Raw genomic sequence first — 23,110 nt, 5'->3', positions numbered from 1 at the left:
GAAGGGGAAGTGGGGTGTAGGCTATAGGAGAAGGAGGGCTAGGGGGAAACTCTTTACATAGTATACCTTTTGTACCCTTTGACTTGAGAGCCATATGAATGTTCCCAAAAGAATGAATAAAAAGTTTTTTAAAAGGAGTAAAAAAAAGTGCTTTTGATTTTTGCATGCGGGCAGTGTTTATATGTCCCTTACTCTGACTAATGCTAATAAGGTTGATGATAATAACTAGCGTGTATCCTAAATAGCCTATGTGATAGGTATGCGTTATCAGATGAGGCAACTGAGGCTCAGTGAGGTTAAGCAACTTGTTTGTAACCAAGTCAGCCCACTAGTAAGCAGCAGAGCTGCCTAGCTGCCAAGTCTGCATTATAAACTACCACCCTATAGGAACCAGTAGGATCTTTAAACAAGTCAACAGACTTGTACAGTCGTGTATTATTTCCTGGACATAAATTTCTTATTCTGTTTACTATATGTTAGGGAGATTTCTTCACGCCCTCTCTTTTTTTCAGATTTATCTAAACATTTAGTACAGAATTATGGTGATGTAGAAGAACTTATGGATGCGGGAAATATCAATCGCACCACAGCAGCGACTGGGATGAATGACGTCAGCAGCAGGTCTCATGCCATCTTCACCATCAAGTTCACTCAGGTAAGGGTGGCTTTGGGGCCGGCTGGCTCCATCCCTCGGGTCTTGACTCACTGATTAACATCAGCCCAGGACCGATCATTGCTGAACCAGGAGCAGCAGCAGGCAAAGGTGAGTGACTGTCATTTTCTTGTTAATTAGAGTTGAACATGTGCTATATGCTGGGTTTCTCTGTGGTTACAATCACAGTAATTTGAAATGTCCTGATGTGTACCCTTAAGAAATATTGAGCAGGCTTCCACCGTGGTCTAGACATAAAAAACGTGCTTTGTGCTTAATTAAGCAAAAGTTTTCATTGTTGCAAGCTCTGTAGGAGATAATGGATTGAGAGTCAGACCAGCTGGAGGCCAAGGTAAGTAACTCATCGTGGTCCATTATCGTTCCATGGAACTCACCCCACAAGGTTGATTGCAATTATTAGAATGATATTAAAGGACAACGAACATGTTTAAGTACTAATGTAAGAATTAATTCTGATCAAAATGTGGAGAGCATTTTGAATATGTGTGGAAATTATCGAGGGTAAATATTTTAACATCTAGGTTAGTAGAACAGATGAACACAAAAATATAGGGTCCTCTCAGGGCTTAAGCATATGTTAGGAGTTTGGGGATGTTGTGGCCTTTGTTAACCATTGAACACATCAGATAGACGCAGATAGCATTTTATCCGTGAGTGGGATCATGAGCAAAGAAAATGAAAACATGCTCTAAGGTAAAACAGAACAACTTGTGATTAGTTATCCACATCTTGACCTTTTGTTACACCTTTGGTTTTGGTTTACTGTAGTTTCCCAGTTTTTCTCCTGCTTTCTGGTTAATGTGGATTAGGATATGGCTGTCCCTAGTTTCTAAGAGGCTTACATTTCCACCAAAATAGGGTAATTTTTTTTTCAGCATTTTGGTTCAGACTGTAAAACATATGTTAAAAGTCGTTGGGAAAGTAAAATTTTGGTAGAATTCAGAATCAAGGAATACAGTATTTAAGATTTTCACTTTTTTTGTGAAACAGGTGTTTTAGCATCTAATATTGATTGAATGATCTTTGACATAATTGTTTACATTTATCATATTTTGGAGAGCTGTTGTGCTTGGGATGCTGAAAATTCTAAAGGAGAGCAAAACTAATTAATTGTTTACTTATATTTTTCTTTGTTGAGTGCCCCTCAGTCCCAGGTTTCCTGTTCTGCCAGCCAGACTCAGTAAGCCCTTGCTGAGGATGACTGAGCGATTTGAGTAATGGAAGAGTCCTTCCAAAAGTTTAAGAATCACATATGGTAGGGGCCGGCCCCGTGGCTTAGCGGTTAAGAGCGCGCGCTCTGCTGCTGGTGGCCCGGGTTCGGATCCCGGGCGCGCACCGACGCACCGCTTCTCCGGCCATGCTGAGCCCGCGTCCCACATACAACAAGTAGAAGGATGTGCAGCTATGACATACAACTATCTACTGGGGCTTTGGGGGGAAAAAGAATAAATAAATAAAATTATTAAAAAAAAAAAGAATCACATATGGTAGACGTCCGTTGTAGTCAGTTTAATTTTGGAAGTCTTTATAATCAGCAAGAAGGCCAGTGAAACAACAAAGTTAAAAAAAAGAACACCTACCCTGAGAGAGAACAGTGAGGAGTGGAAAATAATTAGAATTTGTATCACAAACCACATCAGGTCTTTTTACACCTCTTTCATTTTGCTTTATATTTTACCACAGGCGAAATTTGATTCTGAAATGCCGTGTGAAACCGTGAGTAAGATCCACTTAGTGGATCTTGCCGGAAGTGAGCGTGCGGATGCCACTGGGGCCACCGGGGTGAGACTGAAGGAAGGGGGCAATATTAACAAATCTCTTGTGACTCTGGGGAGCGTCATTTCTGCCTTAGGTAGGTTTACACTCGACTCCTGCCTCCTCCTCGTCTTCGTGGTACTGGATTAGATGCGGCAATTACGGTTAATATTTGTCTTACAAACCGAGGTAAGATCCTCAAGGGTTTTGAACTGAAATTAGAGGAAAAAACCTCTAATAATTGTCTTTTGTTTTTTTTGTCCTCTTTTTCTTCCTCCCTACAGCCGATTTATCTCAGGATGCAGTAAACCCTCTTGTAAAAAAGAAGCAAGTTTTTGTGCCTTACAGGGATTCTGTTTTGACGTGGTTGTTAAAAGATAGCCTTGGAGGAAACTCTAAAACTATCATGATTGCCAGTAAGAGTTTTAAGTTCTTTTCCCCAGCATATAATGTTCCATGTGAATTAACTGTAAATATTAAAGTGTAAAGTGTTTCATTAGGAAATAACACCTTTTTTGTCTTAAAAAATAATAGTTTTTCTATCTTGAAGAAAATCACTTACTATGATCCAGTCTACAGTATCCAATTATTAACTCTTTTTGCCTTCTTCCTAGTTACGTAGACTTTGCCATGATCTTGGTTATGGCAGCTGGGATACATGCAGAATGACTCTCAGCTTTTCTTTGCTTAAAGTACAGGATAGAAACTTTTAATTCCATGAGCTCACAGGAGAAACTCATTATAGGGACATAAAGTAAAAATAACCCAACTTTATTTTTCTATTTTAAAGCAGTGAATATGAAATTTAAAATTAAGAATTGAGAGAAACACGGCTGGCCCCGTGGCTTAGCGTTAAGTGTGCGTGCTCCGCTACTGGCGGCCCGGGTTCGGACGGATTCCGGGCACGCACCACACGCCGCTTCTCCGGCCGTGCTGAGGCCCTGTCCCACATACAGCAACTAGAAGGATGTGCAGCTATGACATACAACTATCTACTGGGGCTTTGGGGGAAAAAAAGGAGCAGGATTGGCAATAGATGTTAGCTCAGAGCCAGTCTTCCTCAGCAAAAAGAGGAGGATTAGCACGGATGTTAGCTCAGGGCTGATCTCTCTCACAAAAAAATAAAAAAAGAATTGAGAGGAAAAAAACAATAAATGTAACAAGTAATGATAATAGTAATGTACTTTATTTTTGTATTTTCACTAATTAACTGGAAGAAAAAAATGTACAAAGGGGAGATAATTGTTGAAGCGAACTCAAAAACTGTTTTCCTCCTAACTCGACTTTCCCTTTCCATTTCTCTCTCCTCTTCCCTTCCCCTGTCTCATGTCCCGCCCCCATTCCCCATGCCATGCCTTCACTATAGAGGCAAGGGATCTACCCTGGGGTCTGCACCCCAGATGCAACTGTGTAGTCACCTAAGCCCTAAAGTTTGTGGGAACAGGGTGCAATTAACCAAAGAGGAAAAGAATTAACTGATGTACTGACTTCTTTCAAAAATTATCATGCTCTAGATTTTTACAGATGGTAGGCTTTGCCAGAACAATTAAAAGTATTTTAATTTCTACTTAAGAAGTACAGATAGTCTTGAAATCCTCTTCTTTTTATATTTTCAACAGAGAAAACTCCCTAAGTACAGTGGAGTATCTCTTACTTCATTTTAGAGTTGGTTAGATTCTAGTCTTGAGAAGAGCAAAATGACATTTAATTTGGTATAGTGAGCACCTTTCCTATAAATCTAAGATAATTTTTAATATTCATTACTGTGGCAATGAATATTTAGTCTGTTCAATGACCTGGGGTTAATCTGACTTTTAAATTACAAACCAACTTTGTGTTAAATGAAACGCAGAGTGCTGGATAAAATATTTTTTGAATTCATTCTTCACAGCCATTTCACCTGCTGATGTCAATTATGGAGAAACCCTAAGTACTCTTCGCTATGCAAATAGAGCCAAAAACATCATCAACAAGCCTACCATTAATGAGGACGCCAACGTTAAACTCATCCGTGAGCTTCGAGCAGAAATAGCTAGACTGAAAACACTGCTTGCTCAAGGGAATCAGGTGGGGTTTTTCTGAGATGTGTGGATCATTTTCTTTGAGTAACGGCTTCTATTTCTAGATCTTAATGAGACAATTATCTCACTCGTTGTATTGATTTCAGTAAATAAGTGTTAAGTAAAGCTTTTAATGAGTTAGCTGGTCTCTCCTTTACATCACCCTCCCATTGGCCGTTGCACTCATTATGTGCTTCACGTGTAAGATTTTATCCACTAAACCTGAAATGATTAACTATCTAATGGTTATCAATTATGGATGGAAATTTAGCATGCAATAGGATTAGCAGCATAATCTCCATTAGTGGAAGGAAAGTGAGATGTTTGGAGTAATATTTAAAATTCTATCCATGCATTTCGTAACTTCAAAATGTATTTTAACGGAATGAAAGACTTGTTTGAACACCTTTCTGAATCTGTATTTTGTATCACCCATTATAGAGGTAGTTATGGTGATACAGTGACATGTGGGATGCACCTGTGGCCTGGATGAGTTGATGTCCCTGGGGCCTTGCTTGACTGTTGAAATGGCCTTACTTCAGGCTCTTTTGGGAGATTATGGTGAAGGAGCCTTGTCCTTTTCTGTTTTTCACAGTAAACGTCCTTATAATCTCCATAGTGGACGGTACTGCCTTAGGTTCTGGGAGGAACAGTATGAGTTAGGTTCTGGTAGGTTTAGACACTGTTATGAGGAAAGGCTGCCCTTGAAAGAAAATCAAGCATAGCTTTTTAAAATGTTCAAGTTAGACTGGAGTTAAAAATAAAACAAAGATACATTTCCTCCAATTTTCTTAACCCATGAATGGATGTCTTAAGTGTATCATTAAAAAAATACTTTTCTTTAAATGCAAAGTGCTCTCTTTAGAGCACCTTTCCATCTAGGAATATATGGCCCTTGAAGCTCTCGACAACCCGTATGTGGTTTGACCTGTGAAAATAGTGATAGGAAGAAAACCGCACTGTTTCCTCTGTCCTAAAACGCACCTGACAGTTTTTTCCCAAAAGACGGCAGCAACAGTTAAATAGCAATTGCTGATTGCACTTAAATATCTCCACGCACATTTTCCATTTTGATGTGGAGCTCTCCTGTGTGTGAAAGAAAGTCGTCAGAACGAATAGTCCAGCTATATGTGGTGTTATCAGACTCATATAACTTATGATAGGAACCACAGTCTTCATTTTTATTTATATACCTTGGTACTAGGATCTTTTTTCAATGTTTTTAAAACATTATTTATCTAAAGCAAACATTTGAGGATGGTTTGATAGGATCACTCAAACGACTGTATGTGAAGGAAAGTATTTGGAAAATTCTTGGTGCAGCTTCTTATATTTAACCTTTTACTAAGTTATGAGAATGAAGGAAAAAAAGAAAAATTAGTCTTTTTAAATTGAACTGAAGAAGTCCTTGAAGGGAGCCTTATCATATGGACAGAAAAATTTAATTTATTAAAACATTTACAAGTTCTGTCTGAGGACTCTCTTCAGGGGTTTTGTGTATGCCAGTTGCCTTATGTTTTGTGGTCTTTTTTCCTTGTGTCTTTCATGACCAAAGACCACTGCTGTAATTAAAGAAGTGTTTCTGTTGCTCTAGTTTTGGAAGTGAGGATGGAAAAGATAGTTGTCTATTTTAGAAAACAATGAAGATAGAATTCTTTGATAAACTTAATACATCACAATAAAAATGGCAGTCCAATATAAAATAATTTATCACAGTATGAATCTATAAATTGTTGTGAGATAATACAAGCTTATCCTAAATTAATTAAATTTGTGCTGCTCAATAAAATAAGCAGGTGTTCTTAAGTGCCCATCAAAAATCTCTATAAATTTTTCTGATGAAATTGCACTATTCTCACAATATTCTATTCCAAATGCTGCCATGGTTCATTGAGAATGTGGCTCAAACCAAAGTTCCGTTTCTGGGATTATTTGTTTAAGTACAGCTAAATAAAAATCAACTCCTACTTTTAATAATTTTCTGTGCTTACCAATGCAAAATGTCATGTGCATCAGGGTTTCAAAAGCACAATTTACTGATTTTTTTTTTTTTTGGTGAGAAAGATCAGCCCTGAGCTAACATCCATGCTAATCCTCCTCTTTTTGCTGAGGAAGACCGGCCCTGAGCTAACATCTATTGCCAGTCCTCCTCCTTTTTTTCTCCAAAGCCCCAATAGATAGTTGTATGTCATAGTTGCACATCCTTCTAGTTGCTGTCAAAAGCACAATTTAAATCACAAGATTTTGACACGTACTGTGTGTGCTTCTCCTACTCCATAGATATAGATATACAGATATATATGTAGTAGTTTGTATGTGAACTCTTTATTGAAGTATTATATATTACCTATATATTATAATTACATATTATAATTATACTGACAGTGAATTTTCACAGGCTGAGTTCACCCATCTAACCTATACCCACATCAAGAAACAGAACATTACCAGCACCCTGGAAGTCCCCCTTGATGTTCCTTTCCAGGGACTACCTGCCCATCCCCTCAAGGGTAACCCCTATCCTGACTTCCAAAGGCATAGATTACTTTTCAGTTTTGCCTATTTTTGTTCTTTATATAAATGGAATCATGCAGTGTATATTCTTTTGATCTTACTTCTTTGACTCAGCCTTATATTTGTGAGATTAATCCCTGTTGGTGCATATAGTTGTAGATCCATTTTTTCTCATTGCTATATTGTATTCCATCATGCAAATATGTCCTAACTCATCTGTTCTATTTTTTTTTTTTTTTGTGAGGAGATCAACCCTGAGCTAACATCCGCCAATCCTCCTCTTTTTTGCTGAGGAAGACTGGCCCTGGGCTAACATCCGTGCCCATCTTCCTCCACTTTATATGGGACGCCGCCACAGCATGGCCTGACAAGTGGTGTGTTGGTGCGCGCCCAGGATCTGAACTGGCGAACCCCGGGCCGCCGCAGCGGAGCCAGCACACTTAACCGCTTGCGCCACCAGGCTGGCCCCTCATCTGTTCTATTTTTGATGGGCATTTGGGGAGTTTCCTTTTTGGGGCTATTAGTGCTGCTATGGACATTCTTCTACATGCCTGAATATACTGGTGCATTTCTGTTAGGTTTATACCTAAGAATGGAGTTGGTGGGTCAGAGGTGTACATTTTTTCGGTTTTAGCAGACCCTACCGAACACTTTTTAAAAGCGGTTATACCGATTTATACTCCACCATCAGTATATGCGAGTGCCAGTTCCAGGTGCTGCTGGTCCGTGCTAACACTCGGTGTTGTCTGTTTTTCATTGTACCCATGCTGATGGATGCATAGTGGTGTCACAGAATGGTTGTAGTTTGCACTTCTCAGATGATGAATGAAGATGAGCATTCGGGTATCTTGTCTTTTCAAGTGTTTTATTATATTGAAAGCATATTTTCAGACTTCTGCTTTGAATTTTACAGAGAGAAAATGTCTCGTAACTCTTCTCTCTTGAATGTGTCTGGAGTTAACAAGAAAATTCAACAATATAGAAATGAAATAAGTAACAAAGAAGGAATGAGTAAGAGAAGATGGAAGCAGGGTGAATTCCTCATTTTTGTAGCTGGAGTCACAAAAAACCTTTAAATAATAGATAATAGAAATATCATTATGTGTAACTTTTAAGATAGACACATTTCAGACAGGGTCACCTGGTAAAATTCAGATATATGATGTTTGTAAGAATAGGCAAGGTCTACCAGGTAATACAAAGGGAAAGACCGCAGTGCAAAACGGCATCATTTGAGCCTAAGAAAAGGGCACTTTATCACAACAAAGAGTGCAGTTCATAATTAAAATCAAACATGACATCACCGTTCATAAACAACGACAACAACTAAACTGTAGGAAATAGCAGGAGACAGAGCCGTACATACATTTGTCACAGGGAACTTGAACTCCTCCTCCTCATTCTGCGAGAGCTCACATGGACAAAAATAACTGAGGACATTGCATATTTACATGACTTAATGAAAATTTGCTCTAACCAATACAAACCAGGAAAAAGATTGCCAACTCATGCAACAAGACTACTTTCCTTATTATGAGAACTTCTATTAAGAAAATTAGAAAAAGGTCACAACCTGACAGAAAAGTGAGCAAAGAATGTGAGCACAATTTATAGAAAAAAAGAGTTTCAAATGGCATCTAAACATATGAAGGTATGCCCAGTGTCATCTGAAATACAGTAAATGCAAATGGTAAAAGAGTGGAATGAGTATATTTATGTATATGGATACATAGTTACATGGTTTTCTTGCTGCGTATTTTATGGCATGTAAATTATACCTCAGAGTTCTTAAACATCGAGATGTGCTTTTCACCTATCAGATGGGCAGAGATCAAAATGTGTGGTTGCACAGAACGTTGGCAAGGGTGGGAGGCGAGAGGTGCTTGTGTATGTTATTAGTGGAGAGGCTGTTGCTGCAGTTTTGATGTAGTGTTACCCTTGGTTTAACACATGAATTTAATCTGAGTATTATTTAATCCTGAACATTTTTCTTCTCAACAGACACTTTGCAAAGAATAATCTAATTGAAAATGGTTTGGTTTTACCAAAGATTTTTTTTTTGTAAAGACTTAGGTAGGTCTTTCTTTATATGCGCTTTAAAATACTTTTCCAAAAGTCATGGTGGTCACGATAGCCTGCGTGCATATATTTAGGCAGTGATTTAGTCATCTACTGAGTGGATGATGTGGTAGGAATGCTTCAGCTTTGATTATGGATGAAAAATTCCAACAGTGAAGTCTGCAAAGTTAGCCAGGTTATAAACGGGTTACTAATTGTATTGAAAACTGTCAAGTATGTATAACAATGCAGTCATAATAATGTCTGCCACTTTCATTTCTTCAATGAAGAATATTTATCGAGTACCATCGGTGTGCAACACGGCACACTAGGTGCAGTGATGTGTTGTAGTAGTGTGTTAGCAAAGCGCCTTTTCCTTCACGAAGGACGAATTTGACCTTGGGTTGACATGCTAGCTTCATTCTCTGTAAACTGGATAAAAGTGGAATGCCAGCTGTATAACCAGGCACCATCTGTAATGATAAAAATGACTCCTAATTGGTGAATTGCATCTGGATTAGGATGAACTATGTATAAACTATAAATGCCTTCTGAGAAGCCATAGCTTTGGCTTTCCCGAGTGCAGTGACTCTTATAACTGGGTGTGTCCCTTGCAGACCCTTAGGATGTGCCTGTGGCGTTGTTGCAGGCGATGTTGCCTCTTGTGGGGTGTGGGCTTCTAAGCCAAGGTGGGCCCCACACATGCCCATTTGAATCTCGACCCCTCAAGAAGGCCAAAGACAGTAGCTCCTGGACAGCCGTGAGGATTGCTGCAGAGACTGCATGAGGACCCCCCCCTCCCCGCCAGCAGCTCTGCTTTCTGCTGAGTAGAAGGACGCCAAGTGTGGCCCACAGTAGTCTTGTTAGTCTGAATGTTTAACTGAGCCTAAGAAGACCACCTTGTGGGTGTTAACATTTTTTGAATTGAAATTGAAAAATAAACAGTAAGGAAAAAAAAATGCTCAGCCTCTGGGGAGGACAATTTGGCATTAAAAAAAAATCGTACATATAGATGACTCACAAATTTCCTTCTAGGGGTTTATTCTATTGGTATAGCCACGGATCCGGTAGGCAACTGGTATAAGGATAGTCATGGTAACAATGCTAGTAAAGCAGAAGATTAGAAAAACTGCATTTCTATTAATAGGAAAGTACTGGCATAAATTATAGGCTCTCCATACAGTGGAATACTGTACAATAGAATTGGAATTGTTAAAAAGAATGAAGTAGATTTATTTGTTCTGAATTTTCCCCAAGTTATATTGTTGAGTGAAGAAGGCAGTATTCTTTTATGTTTAAAAGAATAACAAAAACACGCTTACATATAATCAGAATCACAGAATAAGTTTAGATAGCAATTGGGTAAGAGTGGCTGCCTGTGGGATGAGGGGGGAGACTCCCTTTCTTTTTTCTCTCTGATGACATGTTAGGGAGCACTGTGTCCTGCCTCACAGGTTACGAGTTATGAGTGCAGTTGCGGCCCCCTGTGTGCCCCCCCCGGCTCTGTTTGCCTTCCTGTCTCTGTCTGCCTTGTCCCTCATGGTTCTAACCTGACTTGGTGTTTATCATTCTCACATCAACCTTTATACGTTTGCAACATGGATAAGGAAATGGATAAATAGATTGTGGTGCAGCCATATCATACATGGAGTACCATCCAGCAGTGAAGATAAATGAGTTTCATTTGCATGCATCCACACGGCTGAATCGCAGAAGCCTGTGGTTGAGCAAGACTTACACTTCTTACTTTTTGAATTTTATACTTGGTGCATATTCAAAACAAATGAGTCCTTTAGGATCTAGGGATTTAGATCATGTTTGATTTTGGTAAAATGTCAGTATGTTATATTTTTCTTTTTCTTTTTCTTTACTGATTTGTATTGCAAGTGTAGATTTACCAGGCTGCCATGGTTTTGAATATTATGAGATATGTACACAATGGATTAAAGACTTAGTGATGACTGACACTTTTTGAGGGGTGTGGGACAATACATTTTACCTCTATTTAATAGTTTGGCAGAAATTTTTTTTTTTTTTTTTTTTTTTTTTTTTGTGAGGAGATCAGCCCTGAGCTAACATCCGCCAATCCTCCTCTTTTTTCGCTGAGGAAGACGGCCCTGGGCTAACGTCGGTGCCTATCTTCCTCCACTTTATATGGGACGCCGCCACAGCATGGCTTACCAAGCAGTGCGTCGGTGCGCGCCCGGGATCCGAACCAGCGAACCCCGGGCCGCCGCAGCGGAGCGCGCGCACTTAACCGCTTGCGCCACCGGGCCGGCCCCATGGCAGAAATTTTTTGATAATTTCTCATATCATGGACAAATCCTTCCTCTAGATTATTGCTGTTTACTAATTGCTGTTCTCTTTTATGGTTTACGTTGTAGATTGCCCTCTTAGACTCTCCCACAGCCTTAAGTATGGAGGAAAAACTTCAGCAGAATGAAGCAAGAGTAAGTGGTACTTTGACTTATTTTTTTTTAAATCATAGCTTTCACTGTTATTTTAAGTGCATGCTTTTTAATACTTGCTGTTTGAGATTCATTCCTTTCTTCATTATATTTAACACTCCTCCTGCCCCCACCACATGATTGTTTTTAAAGTAGCACAATAGTTAACTTCCTAAGTATCACAGTTCTCTGTGACTTAATAAATGGGATTTGTCTGGCAGGTGATGGTTGACTGCAACTGAAATCACGTGCAGGCCACGCTGAGGAAGCAGTGAGGCCGCTCTGGCCTTCAGATTAGACCAGAGTCTTTGGTTGAGAGGCCATTTCAACATTTGTGAAACAGCGCGGACCCCATAGCTTAACCACAGCTAACCCGTGACCGCTGCTGAGTTTTTTGTCATCCTTGGACATTGTTTCTGGTGGAGAATATCTAAATACTTTATAGGCAGATGCTTGGTTTCTCCAAAGCAAGGTGGGATTTGAGGCAGGGGGAGAGTGGCTCTAGAGATGTTATGGGCTAAAGCCAGTGTTTGTCTGCTGATGCTTTTTGAAAACCAGTTTCATGGCTGACCTGGTTCTATACTATTTTTGCTTAAAACAATAACCTTCTGTGAAAAGAGAAATAGGCATTAAGGACATTACATTTTTAGAGGGGATTTTGTTCACTGTGCTGAATGGTTGAAACAGATAAAAAAACAAAATTGGATTCTGTTGGGAAAGCTCTTTTAAAAATACACAATATTGAAGATATAAATTGGGTTGTAGTTAGGAACTTGTTGACACTTCCCTGGATAATTATGCTGATTAATTTGCTGATAATAGCATTAGTAAAACATTAGTACCTTAATCTCTATTTTTCTCATGAAATTTTGCCTTTTAGTACTTCATATTCTAATTTTGAGTGCTTTGAAATGTCTGGATACAGTCTTAAATTGTTTCTTAATAGTGATTTTCAGGAATACCTAGCAAGTTAATAGAAACCAATAAACATTTTAATTTGAATGCATTATGCATGCTGTGATTGCCTATCTTGTTCATAACATTTTCTAAATTTTCATCTAGTGTTTTGGTGACCTTTTAATATTGTTTGTCACCTGCTTGGCTATACATCTTATCACCTGATCACATTGTTAGAATTGTTATCACATGTTTGCGTTTTTTCTTAATTTTATAAATGAAGATTCTTTGCTTTAAATTTAATAGTAAAATAAACCCAAGGCATACTTACAAGTTGCTTAAAGCTAGAATTATTTGATTGAATTGGAAAAGGATGGATTGGCTTACGTTTCTTCAGGGGGAACATATCTGTTGGTGAAATGCAGAAGCATTTATTGTTGAATGCTTTGTGTTTCTCGGATAAATTGCCAATGAGAATCTGTTAACTAATTATTATAAATTAGTAAATTCATTACGCCAATCTTTTCCGCTTCTGTAGGGAGAGAAGGCATAAGAATATTCCCTCTCTGAAAGGTTTTCCACAACAAGAAGCCCTGATAGCCATTTGATTTTTATTGCCATCATTAGAGTTTGTGGGGTTGGCATCACTCAGGTGATGAAATGAAGCACTGGACTGTATGATGGGTTCCAGATCCATCAGGACAGTCTTATCAAACCATTGAAAACAGGCAAAAAACACAGTGAGAGAGGCTCAGTCCTGTTTCTTAGGTTTTTTACCAAGAAGATGATAGATTTTGATATTATTACCTAATAAAAGATCCATTATTAAAAACACGTTCACTTAGAACTCCTGCAGTTCTGTTTGAGGGAAATCGAGGAGTAAAACGAATGACCACTGAATAATTGAATATAGGTGGGTGAGAGATGTTTTGGTTTTCTTCTTGGATAAACCATCACTCCAGGTCCTCCATTTCTTGTCAGTAACAAACTCTTTCTGTCATGAAGGTTGCTGACATGAATGCCCTTTCCAGTTACAGTACCTAACGGCTTGTGGAAAAGTGTCTTCCTCTTAGCAATGAGAGTTTAAGCAAAGGTGTTCTGTGCATTCCTTGGGGCCTGGTAGAACAGGGTAACTCATCAGTGGGAAGACCAGTAGGTTTAAATGGGATGGCGTCTGCTGTTGGCAGTGGGGAGGTGGCGGGAGTGGCAAAGTGCAGAAGGGAAGGGCTTTGAAAGGGGGCATTCTCTGCCTCTCGGGAGTCACTCTCTTAGCCCGGGTATACTCCTTTTTACACAACACATTTTTCTGTCCTTTTCTTTTTCTACCTCTCGATGAGTTTTACTTTTTGCTTCTTAATGAATTACTAAGATCATTTAAAAAGTTTTATGAGACTAGCAGAATATTTTCATTAACTTCGAGAAGCAATTTCCAACTGTGCTGTGTTTGATGGTTGGGGATATTTTCTCCCCTAAGTTACAGCAGACTGGAAAGAAGCTTATTTTTATCAAAAGAATTTTGCTTTTACTAAAAGAGTCAATTAAAGAGCCACCTTTTTTTCCTTTTAAGACAGAATGAGATTTATAAACCCTATTAATTAGTTACAAAACCAGATTATCTCCTAAGAAACTGCAGCATCCAAGGTGATTTAATCACCCCATCTAATTAGAAAGAAAAATAAATCTCTATTTCTTAGGACCTAAAGTATAATCAGGAAAAATTAACCCATTTAATAGGACATTGTCATCCTTGAACTTGTAATTTTGGTTAATATCCGAGGAAGCAGCTTTTATTTAAATACACATGAAAAAGACTGTTGTAAAACTCTAGGCAACTTGACAAACTTTTTTCTGTTCTTTCCTTTGCCATAATGTAGGTTGTAGGATGAGATCAGCTTATTTGATATATATTTGGTGATGGTTCTTTCAGGGATAGAAATTGCTATCTAATTAAAAAAAATTATAGTCCGTCCTTCCATAAGCTATAAGAGTTTGGAAACTTTCTAGAAGAAAATCACAATAATTTTTTATGGAGCAATCAGATATGTATATTTTTCCTTTTAGGTTCAAGAATTGACCAAGGAATGGACAAATAAGTGGAATGAAACCCAAAACATTTTGAAAGTAAGGACTATAAAAAGATGTCTTAATCTTTTTATGCTGACTTAAATAGGTAAAACTTTTTTTTTCTGCCTCAAATATGGCTGTTGTGTGCTTTGCTTAAGGTAAGATCATTTGGAACCAATTAGTGACTTGTTGGGTCGGGGTCCTGGTTTGATTTTGAAGAAATGGAAAAGGGAGCTATTGGACATTAAAGCTTTGTGTGTTTTAATAGGTAGAGGTGATGCTGATACTTAAGGTGTTTGCTTTCATTTCTTGGAGTTTTTCCATTTTTGACTCAGCACATATTAGACTCCATTTAATATTCAAGGGCATCGACTTGACCTTTCTGCTTTTATTAAACCCAATATAAAAGTGATACGTTAAATGAAAAAAATACTTCCCATGGCAATATTGTAGAATATGTGTACATAGCATGGCTAGATTTCAGAAATTTCTAAACTAGTAATTCCTGTTGGAATTTTTTTCTGTATGTCTCGAGGGCTAGACAGACAGCATTTTTGGCAAGATTGATTGTGAAAGGACATCGGTAATGGCCTACATTTTTCATACTCTATGCTTCAAAATACACGTTTCTTTATGTTCCCATTTTTTGCTGAGTTGGTAGGTAACCTGTGTCGTCTGTTGAGGGTCAGTCACATCGGGTTTGAGGTTCAGACTCGAATTTTATGCTTGATAGCATCTATCTGACTTTACGCATGAGAGAAGGCGATTCAGAGGCTATTAAATCCTAGGTTTGTGTTTGAGGTCTGTTGAGGTAAAACTTTCCCAAGGGAGTAAATCTCCCTTTAATATTGGCGAGGCTGGCTAGATGAGGTTTGGCTGCATGTCTTGGCAGAACCCTAACTTGGATCCCCTTCACATGAAAATGGGGCACCCATTTCCCGTTTCGTGGGGGTAAACTTTTGAAGGCCTGGGTTAACACTGAGTTCTGTGTCTAATAGCTTTCTCTGAGAGTGGGGTCAGCATCATGCTATGTAAAGTTCCCCCTGTACCATTTAGGCAACTTGGCCTGCTCTGGGGGTTAAAAAGACTGTTTCTCAGGAGGTCAGAGATTGTGCTGCAGTTCTCAAGGCTGGTGAGTTGTGATGGTCCTAGAGACGTTCTTCCCAGTTGCAGAAAGCGCTGCAAAAAGTGGGGGCTTCAGCATGAAGACTTTCTTTTGTTTGCTCCTGATGATGATAATGTTGGGTTATTCTGAGGTACTTCCTCAGCGTATCCTTTGTGGAGAGATTTTTGCAGGAAACTGAGCAAAGACCTCACTGGCATTTCAGAATAGTCAGATGTGGAATAAGCACCACAAAGAGGTGACTATTTTTCATTAAGTTGCATCAACTCTAAGAAGTAGTGCTGCAGCCGCTGACGTATGAAGCCCAAGTCGTTTGACCTTTCATGGCATGATGTACGCTTCCCTCAGCAAATCTGTCAAGCAGAGAGGACTAAAATCTGCTTCATGTAAGGAAAAGAGAAATCAAGTACTTATCTATTTGAGAAGTCCTCGGGATACGTAGTGCCTGTTAGCACAGGAGGTAATGCACAGTGAATTGAAAGATTTCAGCCTCATCTCTTCTGCCGCTGTGTCTCTCCGTGTCACTGTGGTGGGGGTTTCCTTACATCTTGGCATAGATAGCCCCCCTGAGCATCGCCATGGTGAGCCCCTGAGCTGTTCCTTATGCTTTTTCTCATAAGGTGATTCTGGGCCCTGAAGCTAAATCCTCCTCCAATTCCAATTCTATTTTTCATAAATCTTATTTTTATTTTTTATAACTTTTCAGAGAAGAATAAAAATGTGATATGTGCTAGGTGTCAGAGGTTATAAGAAAGGCTAATGATATATAAAATTTTTTCCTTTTCTTGACCTTGCAGATCCGTTTTAGGTTTCTCTGCTGCTATTTGTGCTTTAAATCTGTAGTCATTTGCTGCTCACATTTGATATTTTAAGGACTGCCTTCCTCCCTTATTGGAAGACGGTGCTTGATGGTGGAGGTGAAGAAGAGGGTTACTCAAATGCTTTTGTTGAAAACTTTCTTTGGAAATTAATGGGGAAAGGAGTTGTTATTCGATGAGTTTGTATCTGGGTGGTGGTAATCCTTTCCCAAATTTCTGTTGTCTGACTGTTGCATCAGTCAGCTGTTGTTCCTATAATGCTACGTAGAACCCACTCCCACCCAGTGGCTTAAAACAATAATTATTTTCCCTCTTGCCTGTGCTGGTTTGCTGCCGGTTGGCTAGTCTAGTCTGGTTTGGTTGGGCTTGGATCCAGGCTGTGGGTGGGTTCCAGGTCTGCTCCACGTGTCTCTCATCCTCTTGGACCAGCTGATTGTCTGGGGCATGTTCTTCTCATGGTCTTGGCTAAGGTACAAGCAGGCAGGCCTCCTCATGCAAACACTTTTCAAGCTTCTGCTTGTATCGTGTCTGCTAGCATCCCATTGACCAAAGCAAGTAACTTGGCTGAACTGAAAGTCAAGGGGGAAGAAGTATATTTCACCCATAATAAGGCCATGGCAAAGCTATAAGTGTATAATCCTACTTTGAGATCAGTGGTTTAATCTACACATGCCCGTGTTAAAATATGAATCTTTAAATTCTGGGCACTTGCTCTTCTACTGAATTTACACATTTTGTAGAGACAGGCCCAACGAAGCAGTAAATTCCCAGGATTATCTTCATCATCAGGACCTGTTTGTTTACGCTGCCAGGTTGTCAATTATCATTCCTTCCAAGCTGCAAATTCTGAACATCCAGGGAGACACTTTTGGAGAGTTAAAATGTCCAGGGGATTGAAGGGAGATACAAGGACCAATTTGGTGTTTATTGGCACCGTGAGAGCCTGTCTTGTTGCTTTTTCTTGCCAAACTTTATTGGCAGGTCATTTCAGAGGAGACTCATGGATGTTGTTTGAAGAGAGTGTCACTGATTAATTGCCCCAAGGAACTCAAAGGTGGGTTTGGAAGCATTTAACTGTTGAAGAGATGCAATTACCAGCCACCCTGAACCAGACCAAGCCCCACCACAAGAGGGAGGCCTATCACCTTTGCCTCATTTTCAATGCTAAGATCTTCTCTCTGGGAGGATTTTAGGCCCTATAACCAGAACCTGCAGTGTATGTGGGAGCATGTTTTCCAACTGAGCCTGCGCAAGCGAATGCCCACCTCTCCCTTTTGAATATTCATACTCCATCTGAAATAAAAGGCCCCTGATTTCCTTTGTTCGGGACAGCCGCGACTTTGGAAATGATTCCGCGTGGCCTCCTATTTGCTGCAAATATACCCTACTTTGTGTGACAACTGTTTCTGATGGAGAGTCTGATTTTAACTCGCCAGGAGGTGAACCCACTTTGGTTCAGTAACAAGAGGACTGAGGAAAGGAGTATAACCCATCTTCTCAGTCATCACAATGATCCTCTTCGTCATTGTTAAGCTACCTGTGCTGTGTGCTCGTATTTCCTATTCCAGGTATGACATAGACTTGCGACTCGTTTATCAGCGTGCATCATGAGGAATTGCTTCAGGAGTAGATGGGAGTCTCCTCCCATGCAGGGGGAGGAGTCTTAAGTCAGTGTGTAAGGCAAAGGTCCCTTGAAGTCAGAATTACTCTTGAAAATCCCTTAATTTCCATGGAAATCACCAGATCCTGAGCTTTTGGATGCTTACAAGCCAAGGAGTAACTTTGTTCCTTTCTTTTTCATCTAGTCTCTGGCTTCCCTTGCACTGGAGAGTGAAATCGAGGGCTCTGTTGAGTGGGGGTGGAGTGAGGGTAGGAGCCTGCTGTGTAGACACAGGCTCTCACAAAAGACCTGGCTGTTTTCAGCAAAGCCGCTGGCACCATGGTGATAATGATGAGGCCTCGGGCTTTGATCTGCAGACCTTGGATCTTAGGCTTCAGTTCCCTTTCTGACTCGCTGGCTCCTGATACTTAACCACAGCTGTCACTTACCCTAATTCCCAGGTAGGGAATCACAGTGGATGCTAACGGCTTCCTTATATCCAACTTAACAGGGTGTTAAAAAACAAAATTCAGCTGAGTAAATTTGGGGATCTAATTGGCTTTACTAAACGAGTCATGAGTATGGCAGCATCCCGTCTAGTGAGTAGAGAGGAGCTCTGAGGGTCTGTACAAAATGGAAGGTTTTTATAGGTAGAAGCGGGGGCGGGACAAGGAAGTTAAAAAGAGAGAAAGGATTGTTTGAGGCCAGGTTACCGTCCCTTAGGGGAAGGCAGGGGGTCTTATTATGCAGATACCTCACTAGTGCTGACCAGGAAATTCCAGACTGGTTGGTTTAAAATCCCACTCCTGGGAGAGGCTGAAACTGCACTTAGGTATTAAGTCTTGGTGGACTTAACGTTAAGTCACTCTGTTGGGGGCTTGTTTCTTTTTAACAGGGGAAAGAGATAATAAAGTGGTTGGGGGTATTTTGAAAGTAGCTAATGACCGAAGAAAGTGTGTTTATCTTAAAGAGACAGTTCTTAGACAGTTAGGTAACGAGAGTTTTATCGTCCTCTAGTGTACTCGGTGTATCCACACTCTTGACCCTTAATGTGCCTTCCTCATTTTCATTAATCTTCATTTTCGAGAAATTGGAGTCCAGACTCCCTTGCTTGGCCTGCAAAGGCACTGATCTCATTTCTCTGTGTCCTATCACAGTTCTGTAGGGGCACCCCGGCACCCATACCCACCCCCCGCCAGATGTCTGGCTGATGTCTGGGCTCACCTGGGCGTTGGGTATCTTGGTGTCGCGGCCTTTGCCTGTGTTGCTCCATCATTCGAGATGATTCCCTTTTCTATGCCTGTTAGAATCCACCTTGAAGCTCTCTCTGATCATTGTCTCTCCCACTTCCCAGGTAGAATGATTTTGTTTTTGTCTGTGCTTTTATAGCTTTGGTTTTACTTCTGTCACAGTGTTTGCCTTAATCTGAGTTTGCTGGTCTTGGTTTCTCCCTCTAAACAGGAGCAGCATCTGGACAAAGACTCTCTTTATCGTTCTGTGAACCAGCTCCTAGAATTCTGCTTCTCACGGAGCAGGTATCCAGGGAAAACTTACTGGAGTAAAATAGGATCAAGAAACCTTGATGTTAATTGGCCAGGACTGACGTAACAAATACCAGACTGGGTGACTTAAACCACAGCAGTTTATTGTCTCACAGTTCTGGAGGCTGGAAGTCCAAGATCAAGGTGTTGGCAGGGTTGGTTTCTCCTGAGGCCTCTCTCCTTGGCCTGTAGAGGGCCGCCATCTCTCTGTGTCCTCACATGTCCTTTCTGCTGTGTCGCCCTCTGCATGTCCTAATCTCTTCTTATAAGGACACCAGTCAGATGGAATCAGGGCCCACCCTAATGGCTTCATTTTAACCTAATCACATCTATAAAGGCCCTGCCTCCAAATAGAGTTACATTCTGAGGTACTGGGCATTAGGGCTTCAACTTCTGAATTTTAGGGGGACGTTCTGTCCATAGCCACCTTGAATCACACAAATCTATATCCCGGTGGGAAAATGAATGTGGCGTGTTGTACAAGCAGCAGTCTTGCCCTGGTCATGCTCCTTCCTGTACTTTGAATCACCTTTTTCTCATTCCTATTTGAAAGGCTTATATATGACTGTGTATTTTTTATTCTTGGAAAGAATGTGGCTGAATTTCTTTTGATTATAGTCCAGTCTTTCATTTGGATCAGTTAGATCTTTGCTGTTCAAAGTGTGGTTCCTGGACCAGCATCATCAGCATCATCTGAGAGCTGGGTAGAAATGCATGCCTCTCTGCAGACTTGCTGGGTCAGAATCTGTATTTTAATGAGATACCCAGGTGATGTGTCTGCACCTTCGAGTTTGAGTGCTGCATTAAAAGAGCTGAGGGAAGGTGGAGCAGCCTTGGGCTTCTTTGCCCTCAGATCTGTTCTCCCCGTTCTGCTCGGCCCTGTGTCATAGGGGCTGACCCCTGTGGGCTGCCCTTTCCTGGGCTCCTGTGGGATCACTGTGGGAGATTGGAGGGAGAAACCAGACCTTTCCTCCTCTGGCTTCTCACGGCATCCACGTGGCTCATCCCAGTGCAGTTCTGCCTGGTGACATAGCCCTGGCCTCCACAAACACCTCCTCCCCTCCTTGTCCTTCCTGCCTAGAGGTGATGCTGGTTAAACTGCTGTCCTCAGTTTGTGGGGGGCCTCACCATCCTCGATGGCTTCTCAACTCTTCCTTCCTTCCTGACTTCAACGAGTAATCAGTTCCTTATAGTAAAGCCCCTGGGATGTGAACGCTGAAGTAGTTTAGCTTCTCTTAGAAGCTCTCATGGTTAGACCTGGTCTGATACCAAAGTCCACACGCCGACCTCTTGATGTGCTCTGCCGGCTCCTCAGAATCTGTGTTAACATATTCTCCTTCTCCTTTTGATCTGTCTTTCTAGTCTCTTAGAGTACTGCCCCAAGGTGTTTTTCATCCTGGCTGAATTTGTCTGCCACTGCCATAACTCGCTTGGGTCTTGGAACTTAACATTGTGATAAATGCAGCGTCTACAAGCCCTGGGATCAGTGCGTTCCTGAGGCCTCAGTGTCGGTTCCCCTTTGCAGAGCTACAATATTGCACTCACTGCTTAGTGTTTGAAGTGGTTTATAAAGTGACTTAATGCCCCTCCCGTGTACCCTTTGGCCTGGCTTTTTATGAATCCTGTATGTTTTTTTCAAGTAACGAGGAATCCCCAAGTTCTTTGTCCACTCCCGCTTTCTCTCCCCCTATGCCATCCTTTATGCATCTTTCTGGTGTGTCTGCTCTGTACACGTTTTGGTTTCTCTGTTCCAGCGTTTTATAAACGATTAAAAAAATACTCAGAGATGTTATCTGACTTCCAAATAACTCCTTGAGCTCTGTGCTTCAGAATAAATCACAGACAGTTTGGACTGCAGCGTGAAGCTCTCAAGTGTCTGACAGATGGCGCGACAGAAGGGAGAGCCAACTCTGTGCAGCGTCTGTCCAGAGCCGAACCGCAAAGCGGTCCTTGCCCTGAGAGCGCGCTCTGTGTGAATCCCTCCAGCACTGGTTGTTGTTTTCATTTTTTAATAAATAGGGTGTCTTCCTTCCTGAAAACATACCCTCTGATTACTCCAGTGTCTGACTTGCTTCTGTGTTTTCAGCATCCTGCATAGGACATCTGACTGTGGCTCGGCACAGGGGTGGTTAGGGGAGGAAGTGGGCTGCTATATGCAAAGGCTATCTCTGGAGGGGCTTGTCCTTGAAAAGTGCGCTGTTTGTGCAAGTTGAATTAAAGTTGGTTTGTTTCAGACATTAATTATATGGGATTTTTTTTCTTACATACCGTAAACAATGTTTGTTGAAGTGAATTTGGAGGATGGAGCATATTTGAATCTATGTGATGATGGGATCCTAATGCAAATGATATTTAAGTTTAAATTGTGGTGGTCTTAATATCCCGTCTCTGGGGAGAAGAAGAGGCAGGATACTGCAAGCCCATGGTGGAAGTGGATAACAATTGATGGAAGAAAATTTTTTACTCTTTCAGAATGTTTTGACTAACAAGAAATAAAGTAAAATGAAATTGGAATCCTTCACTGATTCAAGATTTTCTGAGTTTAAATTTCATGGAGAGGCACACTTTAAACCAACTTATTTCTGTTTTATGATAGAATCGGTCAGCTGAACTTTTGTCTCTGGAAGATTATGGCAACTCATAAAAGATTTTTTTTCCGGGCTGTCTGCAGTTTTCCATCTCGAGGAGATGACATGTATTGGGTAGTGTAACAGATTTGGAAGCAGCACTAATAATTGGGGCTCTCATGCAGCAGGTTTGTGGCAGGCCAGGTTTGTGGTCCTCTGGATTCCTGCTGCCCATGGCACTGAATCCTTTGGTTTCTGGAAAACCTACAAACAAAACATGAGAGAGATGATGTTTTTTGTGGCCTGTGTCTCCTTTAGATGCAGTTAATCTTGACCTCTTCTTGGTATAAGAATTGAACCTGGAGGTAGCTCTAGAATAGAATTTTATTTATGGACATTGATTTTGCCCAGATTTTGGATTAAGGAGATCTCTCTTTCAACAGTGGGTCACCTTCCTTATTAGCAACCATTTGGGCATTTGATGGGTCAAAAATCTGACCTCGGACAGTCACACATCTCTTTATAGTTAGTTATAGCCATCTTAAAAATACAGAGTATTATCTCTAGAGCTCATTTGGTACATGAAGATAATACATTGAATTTCTGAGCACATTGAAAATCCAAGCAGAGATTGACTGCCCTGGGAATTTTAGAATTCAGTGCTCTTCACCCTTTGGTTTTCGTTGTAGAAAGCGAGTCACTCTAATTCAGCCCCTGCTCACTAGTGCTGTCCGTGTGCAGGTCATGCCTTTAGGAGCTCAATAACTGCCTTGTGAGTTTCATTTTTATAACTTTTAAATACTTTATTTTCAAAATTTTGAAAGCTTTTTTGCAAAGAAGGGATAAAAGGTGATGAGTTGCCTTTTATCATGCTGATATTCTAAATTAACTACGATTGCTTCCTACTTCCATAAAGAAATTTGTAGCATTACTGTGAATTTGAAAATATTCTCCCTGTAGTGGCTTGCCCAGCTTGCCTCATTTTATCCCTCC

The 23,110-nt window shown here is 40.5% G+C and overlaps 1 protein-coding gene across 9 annotated transcripts in view; it reads left to right on the top strand.

Annotated features, from left to right (window-relative positions):
- Nucleotides 1–23,110, top strand: part of KIF16B (kinesin family member 16B) — a 290,451-nt gene that overhangs the window by 51,902 nt on the left and 215,439 nt on the right. For all 9 annotated transcript variants that reach the window (XM_058563260.1, XM_058563259.1, XM_058563258.1 and 6 more), the window contains 6 exons: nucleotides 513–655; nucleotides 2,357–2,525; nucleotides 2,713–2,844; nucleotides 4,320–4,495; nucleotides 11,445–11,510; nucleotides 14,466–14,525. In XM_058563260.1, coding sequence (XP_058419243.1) covers nucleotides 513–655; nucleotides 2,357–2,525; nucleotides 2,713–2,844; nucleotides 4,320–4,495; nucleotides 11,445–11,510; nucleotides 14,466–14,525 — 746 coding nt within the window. The remainder of the gene's footprint in view (nucleotides 1–512; nucleotides 656–2,356; nucleotides 2,526–2,712; nucleotides 2,845–4,319; nucleotides 4,496–11,444; nucleotides 11,511–14,465; nucleotides 14,526–23,110) is intronic.

Source organism: Diceros bicornis, chromosome 19 (genome assembly GCF_020826845.1).
Source record: "Diceros bicornis minor isolate mBicDic1 chromosome 19, mDicBic1.mat.cur, whole genome shotgun sequence".
In the NCBI taxonomy this organism is placed as follows: Eukaryota; Metazoa; Chordata; class Mammalia; order Perissodactyla; family Rhinocerotidae; genus Diceros; species Diceros bicornis.
The sequence above is the reverse complement of the archived record's forward strand: the minus strand, read 5'-3'. Positions and strand labels throughout refer to the sequence as shown.